Source organism: Lepisosteus oculatus, chromosome 12 (genome assembly GCF_040954835.1).
Source record: "Lepisosteus oculatus isolate fLepOcu1 chromosome 12, fLepOcu1.hap2, whole genome shotgun sequence".
Lineage (NCBI taxonomy): Eukaryota > Metazoa > Chordata > Actinopteri > Semionotiformes > Lepisosteidae > Lepisosteus > Lepisosteus oculatus.
Window position 1 is genome coordinate 11483401 of NC_090707.1, and position 12577 is coordinate 11495977.

At 36.1% G+C, this 12577-nt stretch overlaps 1 protein-coding gene across 4 annotated transcripts in view; it reads right to left on the bottom strand.

The window, feature by feature from the left end:
* Positions 1-12577, bottom strand: part of kalrna (kalirin RhoGEF kinase a) — a 195236-nt gene that overhangs the window by 73967 nt on the left and 108692 nt on the right. For 3 of the 4 annotated variants that reach the window (XM_015358771.2, XM_015358770.2, XM_069196820.1), the window contains exons 14-18: positions 12091-12286; positions 9462-9628; positions 4205-4324; positions 2316-2534; positions 601-750 (exon numbers count right to left, since the gene is read on the bottom strand). In XM_015358771.2, the coding sequence (XP_015214257.1) occupies positions 601-750; positions 2316-2534; positions 4205-4324; positions 9462-9628; positions 12091-12286 (852 nt within the window). The remainder of the gene's footprint in view (positions 1-600; positions 751-2315; positions 2535-4204; positions 4325-9461; positions 9629-12090; positions 12287-12577) is intronic. The other variant, XM_069196821.1, reaches the window with a different exon arrangement.

A 12577-nucleotide genomic window follows, 5' to 3' on the forward strand; every position in this document is an offset into this window, starting at 1 on the left:
ATATTTGTAAACAATTCGCACACAATAATGATAGCCACAAGCTTGTATGCTGCAGTCTTACAATTTGGGTATTTGATCACAACAGACTGCAGTATCTCAATGTTACTGCTTCAATGATAAATATGGAGGTGAGGGGCAGTAGTTTAGTGGCCAAACAGCAAGGTTATACTGTGCAGCACAAACACTGGATTCAGCAACCATCAGGGACTTTCCCATGGCCCACATAGCTGTGAAGGGGTGCTTAAAATAAAATACTGTAATGAGAACACATTGCATCTATGCTGCATTACCGTCTTGCCTGCAGTGATTAGAGATCAAACTGTCTCTCTTAAATGTCTATAAAAAATGTTTTCCAGTGCATTATGCATTTTTTCTGACTTTGATCAGAGGGAGTATCTTATTCTATACCAATTGTACAGTAACACAGAAACCATGTTCAATGCAAAATGCAAAACAAAAGCATTTTTGATTCTCCTTTTAACCAAAGACAGACACTTATGTTTCTTACATATAAAGAAAACCTCTTGAGTGTGATTAAACACATTATGGATAAAATCTACCATACATCCATTTCCCTTCATCAATTAATCCATGAAGCACCTTTAAGAAAGCTTCTTTTTGTTCCAAGTGCTTGCTTATCAGAGGAATGACATGGTCTGTCTCAGCACTGGCTCCCAGTTTGTCATGGCCACCACACCAGTCTTCATCTCTCCGGTATTCCTGCTCCAAACTCTCCAGCACACTGCACACCTGTCAGGATCAGGGACACACTTAATACACAGTCTGACAAAAATATGTCATTTATTTACATTTGAAGCATGTAGCAGGTACCTATAATGTACCTATAAAACGGAAGAAAGTATTTTTCCAGGTATTTCAAACTCTTGTCACATGTTTTTCAGTGTTTCCAGACTAAGACACTAGGGGGCACCCCATCATTCAAAAAATGATGCTCAAAAAAACCTTCAGAAATGCTATGCAGTACAGAATAAAAATATTCATAGGCACACCAACAGATCTGACAGCTTTTTTAGTTATCCAAAGACTAAAAATGTCCCAGTTGAGATCATACAGCATAAGTGCATAAGTGACACCCCCTAGTGGCTGAATCTTTGAACTCTAGGTACTGTATGAATAAGGCACAGTATGCCTACAGTACTTAATTGCCATAACATATGTTCTAGTTTTGAGATGTCTTGCTTTTTTACTTCTTTCATGTTTTGTATTATATAAATCACTGATTTGACTTAAAAAAAGCTTCTCATTTAGAAAGCTTTTATTTCTCTGGAGCTGCTCAGCCTCTGACAGGGAGTTAGCATTGAAGAGACTGGCACTGAGCATGGATTCCCCATTCCGAATCCAGCCTAACACCTGGGCACAAGGCACAAGACAAGGCATACGTCAGGAGGAAAGTCAATTGTCTTACTGTTCACAGACGTTCACTCAATTAAATTATTACATTCGATGGGGTAGATACTGTAGGAGACTGAAGATGCAAATTCCCTTCCTTTGCTTCAGAGCACAATGTTCAGGAAGCTCGATCAATAGTAATAAACAGCTGCCATCGATATTGATTAAAACGGATGGGAAAATTTGAAAAAAGAACAAAATAAAAGGAAGACACGAGTCTAAATATATGCCGTCAAAAATAATAATGTCTTTGTAAATAAGTGAACTTTTTTTCTCAAAATATTTGAAGCAACATATGTTCTAGTTTTGAGATGTCTTGCTTTTTTACTTCTTTCATGTTTTGTATTATATAAATCACTAATTTGACTTAAAAAAAGCTTCTCATTTAGAAAGCTTTTATTTCTTGGAATGCTTCTCAGAAACATCTAGATAGGCAGTTACTGCACCTATTTTTTAGTGAAAGAAACTTAAATAGCCCCTCATCAGTCTTACTGCAACAAATCCAAAGCGTGCAGCATGAGCATTACACAAATTCACATTTTATTTGAAATTATTTTGATTCTTTTTGTTAAAAATCTGAATTCCTGAATCAAAAGCTTTATTGTCCATAAGCAAAGAAAAGTGGACCAAATGTAAGTGCACATAGTGTAAGAACAGACATTCTAAAAGTATGGTTTGGATTGGAAATAGGAAGGACTTTGTTATACAGAGATCCCTGGAATTCTTTAAAAAAGCTGCATGAGATCCACAGTTAATAAACTACAGTACTAACTCTCAAAAGATTGGGATGGGTCAACTAGTATCCCTTTAGTCTCATATTCAGAGCCGATATACCATATAGTTGTCATTCAGACAATAGTTTTGCCAGATCATAAACTAAATATCCCCCTCTCGGTGCCACTCACCTGCTCTGAGGTTTTGTAGAAAGCAACAGAGGCATTGACCAGCTTGAGCCTGTCCTCCATCTTGAGCATGAGCTGTTGCCAGTGCAGTGCCACCTTCTCTGCACAAGCCCTGATCGCGTCAGGGTCATAATGTCCAGCCTGAAGCATAACCTCTGCTTTCTGCTGCACCTGGAGGGCACTCTGGTGGGTTTTCTGCAGAGAAGTGGCGTGAAAGAGGGACTGTGTGTGGGGGTGGAGGCATGACGGTTGTGCAGAAATGCCAGGCACATGGTACGAAGGTGAGGTGTGAGCATGGGAAATGTGAGAAATTAAACAAAATTTAAATCCTGTTGTAGGTCATGTAGCATGTGAAAAAAATTAAATAATTTAAAATTAGAAATATATATATATAGAATTTTGAAACTGAGCATGATTTTTTTTAAATATAGCCTCCCAGACCTAAATCATTTTTTCTTGGACAACATCCATATTTTTCAGTGTCAAAATGCTGCATACTTGTTTGGTAGTTGAACTGAGCAGTGGAGCAGAGGAGGTAATAAATCTATTTTTAAGAGGCACTGAATACTTTTAACAAGTTTATTCAGCCTCTAATAATGCAGATCTGTCAGTGGAACTACTGTAGTATATATTCTCTGCCAAGTTGTGCTCAAACTATTTCCAGTATTCAGCTAAAATTAAACACATTGGAAACTGACAATCAGGAATATGGGGGTTTTAAGCAAAACTATGTAGCAAAACTTATGATACCACTTGATTCATTCACATGAGAACAAAAGTCATAACTGTACTGTGCTTCTTTGAAAACATTAAACCAAAAATATCGCTCAGTACAGGATTCAACTTCTATTTGCTTTTTTTTCTGGCGGTCCAATACATATGGTATATTTGTTTGCAAAACACCAGCGCTTTAACACTGTTTATCTAATGTGGTAGTGGTATATCAAAATATGTAAGTATTTCACCTCCTTAGTTCCTCTGTTTAGTCAGACATACTGTATAGAATGATAATAAACAGACTGCCAATATGTAATAAAAAGAGACTTTTGGCCTTCCTATGAGTTTAATTATACTACCCTAATCTTAAAAAAATATCTCACTAACCTTCTATTTAAAGCTAAGGACAGCACACACATGTACTACATACAATATTTTGGGATAATGATTAACACTTTTCATTTAATGTCTTCCATTGTATTACTGTAATTACTTCCAGTGTACATCTACTGGAAATGTGTGTTGAACAATACAAGTTAAAATTAAATCAGAGCAAGCTGAGACTTTAAGATCTTAATCACATTTAAAGATATAGAGATTTATATTAAATATTTATATTGAAGATCTAAGTACAATTGTGAAAAAGTGAAAATGTATTATTTTGCTTTAGATAAAAGCATTATTATATACTATAATACTATATATTTGAGAAGTAGAGTTTACTGTATTATATGGTTCTACATTCTCAAAACATGTTTTTATGAAGCTCAAAAGGGTCAGGAACTTTGTCAGCTGAAGGCCTCTTCTTTAATTATTCAGACTGAATCCAAAGAAATGATGAATCCCACACACACAAAAAAAAAAACACTGTCTGTCCATTTTCCAGAGATTAACTTGAAGTATTTGGCTTTATGAATTTGCCCAGGGCTCAGGACTTTGAGAAGACACATTTATACTTAATAGCCCTCTCAGCATCCATGAGATTGCAGGTATGTCTCTCTTTTTCCAAATCATTCCTCCCCCCGCCCATGCTTACATGCTTATTTATCTAAAAAAGCAGGTTTAGAAATTAAATTAAAGTAGTACAAAAAACAATTAATGCATTGTTCCATGTTTATATAGAGGCTTGTTATGGCAATGCGTATTGAAACAATTAGCCTTATTACGGTAATTACCTCGATGGCCAGCTGGAACTGTTCATGTTCTCTCTGGAGCTGCTCCGCCTCTGACAGGGAGCTAGCATTGACGAGACTGGCACTGAGCATGGATTCCCCATTCCGAATCCAGCCTAACACCTGGGCACAAGGCACAAGACAAGGCACACGTCAGGAGGAAAGTCAATTGTCTTACTGTTCACAGACGTTCACTCAATTAAATTATTACATTCGATGGGGTAGATACTGTAGGAGACTGAAGATGCAAATTCCCTTCCTTTGCTTCAGCGCACAATGTTCAGTTAGCTCGATCAATAGTAATAAACAGCTCCCATCGATATTGATTAAAACGGATGGGAAAATTTGAAAAAAAGAACAAAATAAAAGGAAGACACGAGTCTAATATTTTTTTCAAAATATTTGAAGCACCACACAATAAAGTGACTATATAAAACCAATAGTAAAAATACAGCACTGGAAAAATACCTGTTAGTGAGTTTTTAAGATGTTGAGAATCACAGGGTCTCTAAAGGATTTATACAAGGAGCTCCACAATTTGCAGAGCTGCACATGAGAAGACTCTACTACATAATATGTTGAGCTTTATCTTAGAATAAAAAGAGACAAATGAGCAGACCTCAGTGTTGGACTGTAAGAACATGCAATAAAGTATTAACGTAACCTGAAGATGAATGCATTGCTGGGAGCCAATGCAATTTACACAGAACAGGGTTTACATGTTGAGGCAGAGTAATATTGACTAGTGTAAGAGCCACAGAATCTGGATTTAGAGTATCTAAGCCTGTTGTAGTATCTTAATAAATATCCTAGGAAGATGTTACAGTAATCTGGTCATAATGATATAAAGATAAATATTAATGTTCAACATGGCAATATAACAGAGATACCTTTTTTAAAAAATGTTTCTAAAATTAACTTTGAATTATAATAGAAGGTCACTACTAATACTACAACACTCTATTCCTTGTCACCATACTGGGGTGTGGACTTGGAAATTCTGGTCCAGAGTGCTTCCAAAACCACTAACACCACCAGAAAAAATCTGATATTATTTCCTAAAGGTCTCACATAAGAGTACTGGCCAGGCCTAGCCTTTCTTAGCTTCTGAGATTTGATGACATCAAATAGTAGCATTTAAATAGTACAGGTCCCAGCATAGTACCTTGTGGAACACCCTGAGTAACTGAGATTTCAGATTTAACCTCTTATTGTCCTGCCTCCAGAGCCAACTTCCACCTGGAATTTTCAACCCCTTAACTATTTTGTTATATGTCTGCAACCAAACACAACAGAGGCTAGGTCTTAAAGCTAAAACTTACAAATGGTCTCTTTTTAGCCAAATAAAGGCAAACCAATGAAGATAAGTACTTAATCAGTAATTCCTGGTTTGCTATCTAATCCTTTTAAATGTCATGATTGACAGTATAAGAAGCTGCATTTTAAGTTCAGAAGAACAATATTACATGGACTAAAGTCCACAAGCAATCTTACTGGCACAAGACCCGATTTCAGGGACCTATTGATGAGACAGGAACGAGCTACTCAGCTACTGTATGTGGTTGAAGCTGATACCCTGGTTTCCTTCAAGAAACAAGTGGATGTGATTCTTGCATCAATATGCAACTATCTACCAAATGGTCAGATAGGCATAATCTAACAGAGGAGCTAGATTTGAGTTGAGAGTAGGAAAACGCTACAAAGCACAAGCCGTAGGTCTCACTTTGTTGTATCTTTCTACTCTTGTCACATACAGTAAGTAGCATCCACAGTAGTAAAATTAAACAAACTCATATTTTTGAGAGCAGGAATGGGTGTAGCTGACAAACAGCAGAAGGCTTGGTGAACAGCTGTCTATCAATATTACAGTATGTATGCTGTTATTAAAAATGCATGAATACACTGTTCAGCAGAGGGTGGTAAAGCAGACTTATTAACTGGTTTTATCATTTTGTTGGAAAGAAAGGTCTGCAGGATTACTGTGATTCTTCTCAATAGGACTAGAATCTGGATCTTGCTGCCTCAAAGCATTACTATAGGACAGCTGTTCATATGGCTTTAAATGAACACTCAGCACCATCATCATCCACAATTGCTCAAGGCATTACCCTACCACCTTCATAGAAAACAGCATGCTTGCACACAGGGGGATGAATGAGCAAAGAAACAAGACAAGAGGTTTTAGAAGAAGATAGACTATCAATAATTTGTGTTAGTGTCTCATTCTAAAAAGCAAGTAATCTAAACAGAGCTAAATTAAGAGATTTTGTGATTTTCCCCCACAAGAATAGTTGGATTAATCAGCTTCTGTCAGTCGTAGTACACTGACCAATTACAAGCACTCATTATCTTCATGTACACCTTCTGAAAAGGAATATATTCTCATGTGACCTGTGTTTAGGCTACTTGCACGTTACTTATAAACATGTAGCTATGATGATAATATGCTGATGATTTCATTGCACATACCTATATATAGTACAGTACATAGTCTTATAAATACATCCCTTTATCTATATAGGTAGTGCTCACTTTTGTCATTATAGTACTGTATATACAGTACTTACAGTATAGTTGTTACTAATATGTGTCTGATAAGACATTGCTTCCATACTGCTCCTGTCTTTCCTAAATGTTTGTTAGGAAAATCCTTAATTACATAGTGTATCTATCCATACCAAGAGCAAAGTAAATTTCAATTAAACCAAGGATGTCATAGACTGGACAAAATGTAGGTTCCGCTCTTTATCCTCAACTTTTTTTCTATGAAAACTCCTTGAGGAATCCAACAAACTAGAGACCATATACTTTGATTCCTCAATTTAATGCAGTACACTTTACCAAAGTAGTCCCAGCCATCACAGTGAAAGAGGTGCAGTGTATGTTTAATGGAATGTGAGACCTCCTACCAATTTAGTTATGACGGTTGAGAAGCTCTTGTGGTCTGGCCCTGTTTCTTACAGATAAAACTGAAGTATGTAGGTTAAATGGCCTTGTGGCCAGTGGAATGAAATTTAAAAGCACATACTGTATACGACAAATATGCTTTTAAGTTCCACTTCACTAGAATTCCCTGAGCTTCATCCTAAAATGTTTCTGTCTGTCTCTACTGAGTATTTTGAAAGCCTTTTGTAGCAATCCCTGTTTCCTTCCAACAACCCCAAAGATATACTGAGCAACTATGTTAAATTGACAAGAGCAGTTTAACATTTGATATTAAACCAGTGAAGGCGGATTTGAGATAAGAAAGGCAATATACAAATTAACAAGTAATAGATGTATTCCATGCTGAAAAGAGAAGAAATAAAACACAATGTTTCTGCTGTGGAGCCCCACACCTGAAGAAGGCTCCACAGCCGAAACGTTTTGTTTTCTTTCTTCTCTTTTCAGCATGGAATAAACCTATTACTTGTTCCTTTGCAGCCTACGCATGCTGACGTAGCTACCCACCTGAATATACAAATTATACACTAAGATTAATCTAAGGTACGTTATGCAAAGTTTTTTTTATATATTTTGAATGTGGTATTTGCATTGCCTGAGGAGAAACGTTGTGAGCAAAGAAATTTAAATTAATAAATAAAATCAAGAATGCCATGCTTTGTTGTAACTCTATTGACTCAGACAAGGATCTTGCCTGAAAACACTTAAGCAAATATGGCAACAGGCAAAGTATCTGAAATTAAACTTCAGCTCAGCCCCCACAGCAGATGAACACAGGACATCAATTATTCATTGACATCCAGTACTAGACTTAACTCATTCTCTAGTCTCAAAAATGTTCAGTGTATGAATGGCTAGTATCATGAGTCTGAATTATTAATTTAACTTTAATTACAATTTTCCATACCAGGAAGGAGATGATTCTAAATATTCCTCTCACAAGAATGTTTTATATTTTATAAGCCCTTATGCATACAGGAAACGAAACTGCAATCTTGCCATCTAAAATTCAATTCGTTCTATATAACTTCAGTTTCACTGTAGAATTTAAATTTGTTGTATGAACAAAATGCCCAAGGGCCCCTGAATATCCTCAATCAATGTTCTTTTTTATTTTATTTTCAGATTAGATGTTCTTGATAAATGGATATCAAGTATCCTACCCCTGGTTTGAAAACCTCAGCCAATCACACAGCTGGTTAAGTTCTATAACAATGAACTTTTGATGAATTATGAATAATAAAGCATAAAAATGAGTAAAGTTATATATCTATCTTAAAGTAACTTCATTATAAAGGAAAAAAAAACTAATATGCCGGCAGGTCATATACAGATAAAATTATAAATAAATAATAAATAATTATTATAAATAATAAATGAAAATACATTATAAAATGCAAAAATAAAAATAAAATACAAGGTCAGCAATAGGAGACTTTTGTCTGTTGGAGAATTGTCTTTCTTTTATCTTTGTCCAATTATACTCAAACCACAACAAGATTACCATATAAGAAACTTGAAAGATCAACGTCGTAAATATCTTAAATAAACTCTTAAATAGCTTCTATTAATCTGTCTTTCATGACATTACTCCATTACATTACTGACATTACACTAGAAAGTCATTACATTATAATCACACATAAAACTGCAGACCAATACGTCTACCCAATTTAGATGAAAGAAATGTAATGTGCAATCTCAGTTATGGTATTGTTTTTACTTAAAATAATTGCCTGTAACCTATGCTAACATTTATAAAGGATGGCTCTCTTAATACTTCTCATTGGCTAAAATGTATTTTCTTAGTACATTAAAAAAAGAAGAATAAAGTTAGGTCTCCTAAATGAAATTGCACACCCTCTTGGAATACTAAACCTTCCACTTCCTTCAATTAGATGACAATATAGTAGAATCAAAATCAGACCGTATCCTAGTGGCTTTGAGGTTATGTACTCATGACAACTAACCTTTCACCACATAGCTTAAAACTTCAATGCCATTTCAGACTATTAGCTGTAAATGATCATAATAGGTTTGATGTTATTTAAACTGATCACACTGTCAGAATTGAACTGATGTGCAGTTACTCAAATACTGAAAGAGACTTTAATAGACACAAAGAGCCAAATATCGATAAAATATTGAACTGATACACTAAGGAAGTCACAGAACGGTCCGCTGAATTTTCGTTAGTAGGAATCAAAGCTATCAGGGTTTCATTAACAGCAGGAAGCACAGTTGACAATATCAGTTTCCTTGTCCAATGTTCTGCCACACTACAGACAGCAGCACCTGCTCTTTCTTTTCTGTTTACCTGTTTGACCTCAGCCTGCAGGTGCCGGAGCTGCAGGCACTGTTCAAGCCGCTTCTGCGTCTGATCAGCGCTCAAGTCCAGCTCGTGCTGCTTCTCGTGAAGAAACTCCAGGAGCTCCTGCACTTGGGTAGCGAGATCCACCTCCTTCTCACACGTCAGCTCAATCCCTGACAGACAGAACAAAAAAGAAGGAATTATGTCTGAAAAAATGTTGCTTGGGACAATTAATGGTATGCAATTTATTAAACTCTATAGCTACCCATAGAAAATAAAATACGACCCGCTGAAGAGTTACTGGAATAAATCAGTTTGCTGAATTATATAAGAATTTCTGTAGTTTTTTGCAAGAACTGCAGTTAGATTAAATATAAAAATAAAACAGCATACTCAGACATGCAGCAGCACCAGGATATCCAAGATAAACAGGGCCAAATGACAGTTGTTGGATTTTTGACAACCTTTATTTCACTTTTATCGATATCAAATAAGTCATACTTATTTCAGGGGTTAGTGTTCCTGATGTTTAGTTTGAAAGTGGTGTTAAATCTTCCCCATACTACAGTATGTGTATAGTCTCCCATATTGTTCTCAGACATTCTATGACTGATTCCATTCTTAAACAACAAGAAACACCCAAATGTTTTCTTAATTTAAAAACAGAGATTACACTGTTTCTCCAGTAGGTGGAACTATACCATATACTATCTACAAACAACAGGTTCAAAGCAGTGTTTTTTTGTAGCCGTAACAATGGTTATCAACTTCAGAGACAAGATGGAAATTTTCAGGTTTTATCAGGTGCCATTCTGCAGCATGATAGAAATGACAACAAAAAAACACTTGCTGAAGATTAAGGTTTGCATTACGCAGGAAAGAGTAAAATCTGGCTAAAGATAATTTAGAGATTTTCAAGTAAAAACATGCTGATCTCACCTGGTTGCACAGATACGTTTAAAAATTGTGTTTCTCTGGTACGTGAATTTTATTTTTTCTCTGTATGATTGGCGTGCTGTTACTTATTTGTTCAGTGCATTTGGACTAGTATATATATAAAAATGCATTCCACTATTTTGTTCTTATGCAAACTCCACTGAGAGCATTTTGGAAGAATGTAGTAGTGTGAATGTGCTTCTGAAAATATAAAAATAACATGAAAACACTGGGATTAAGGGGTTCGTTTGATTCTTGATCCTGTAACTATGACATAATACCACAGGAAGACACGATAGCCTTGCATTCTCCCCTGACAGGAAGCTGGCCTTGCACACTTTACTGCTGTATGAGGAAGTGCTGTGGGGCTTAGGGTAGAAAGGCACTTGAGAGACAGAAATTGAATTTCGGCAGAGAATGAGTTGCACAGGGCACATCCTCCCACTGCTGCTGTCCCAAAATTCTGTAACTTTACGCCAAGTGTGAGAAAAAATAAGGAAGCAGTGATGTCCCACTCCACGGTGACGAGAATGAAGTAAAATGAAAAAGTGTGCACGCACAGGCATTTTTATGAGGTTAAAAATACCACCATTTTCAGTGAGGTGCAAAGACACCATTTCAGCAGAATATGTATAGAAATTGAGAATGATTCTAGAATTATGAGAATCATTCTGAAATGTGAGGGTAAATGCACCTCATGTCATTAAATATCATTTCAGACTAACAATAAAATTGTACTTTTTTATTAGGCCTAAATTAAGATGTGTTTGAATGCCTTTCAGATCAGGTTAAAGTTTAAGCAGGGAGCTGCGTCAGCATGCGTAGGCTGCAAAGGAACAAGTAAAGGTTTATTCTATGCGGAAAAGAGAAGAAAAGAAACACAGCTGTGGAGCCTTCTTGGGGTCCGAAGAAAACATTGTGTTTCTTTTCTTCTCTTTTCAGCATGGAATAAACCTTTACTTATTCCTTTGCAGGTTAAAGTTTAGGTGTTTAACCACACAATATGCCTTCCACTGAAATGAACAGAAATCCACACAAGAGAAGAATTGTTTTTAACAATTTAACATTCAATTTGAACTAATGACGGTTGAAAGCACTGATTCTGCTCTATATTTTTGACATTTTGAAAAACACGCATTAATAATTTTAAGCATGGGACAAAATAACTTTAATCTGACCTTTGCAATTAGTCACACTTTTGTGTCTTATAGAAAATCCACTTAAAATTCTTCTTGCTTTACATCACCACTACAAGAAATCATATTTAGATTGGACTTTCGTCCGGATGCTAGGATTCATCTGCACACAAAAGTTAAAGTCTCAAATCATTCCCTAGCAGAGCAGTGTTGATTCAAACTGGATCCCACCACTACATGTTAAGTGGGGATTCAGAGGTTTAACCTCTCCTGTGATAGTTAAAATATATCCCAGTATGTCACATTAAGGCACAGCACTCATAAGAGGATTGTGGAAAAAAGCTCTGCATTTTAACCTAATTCCTGAATTTGCTCCAGCTGCTGAATTCCAGCAGCCGGCTGGATTAATACACAACCTCCCCTACGTTCCACACTCGTGCACGTGCTCATGCTCTGCAAAGCGAAGCAGTACTGTGCAGTATTTTAATGACACATTTTGGCTGAAAAAACACATCCAGAAAAACACACATACAGTACAAAATAAACAAAAAACCTTCTTCTACCTGACGCCTGTACTTCCATGATATACTGGTGTAAGTCTTGGCCTTGCTGAATGACCTCAAAGGTCATGTTGTTCATGGCCAGTTTGCGCTCAGTGTGTCGCTGAAGACGCTGCTCAGCAAGGGTGAGGTCCTCGGTGTTAAAGTCATTTGCCTGCCTCAGAAGATCTTCATTCCAGGCATCCAGCTCAGCTGTCACCTAAAGCAAGGCACACACTTCATATTTTGTATGGTCTGGGCGAACACTTACTACACAAGCTTCATGCCTTAATGCAATATACTGTATTATGAAAAAAATCGTTAAAATATTAATGTTAGTCTGGGAAAATACTGTAGTGCATTTTTAAGACTTTCAAATACATTGCTTTGAATTTCAAGCATAATTTTCATTTTGAATTTGGATTTTTGAATTAGTCCCAAAAATTATAATGATTTCATTTTTAACTGTTATAATTCACAACAACAATTTAAACCTTTTTTTCCCCAGCAA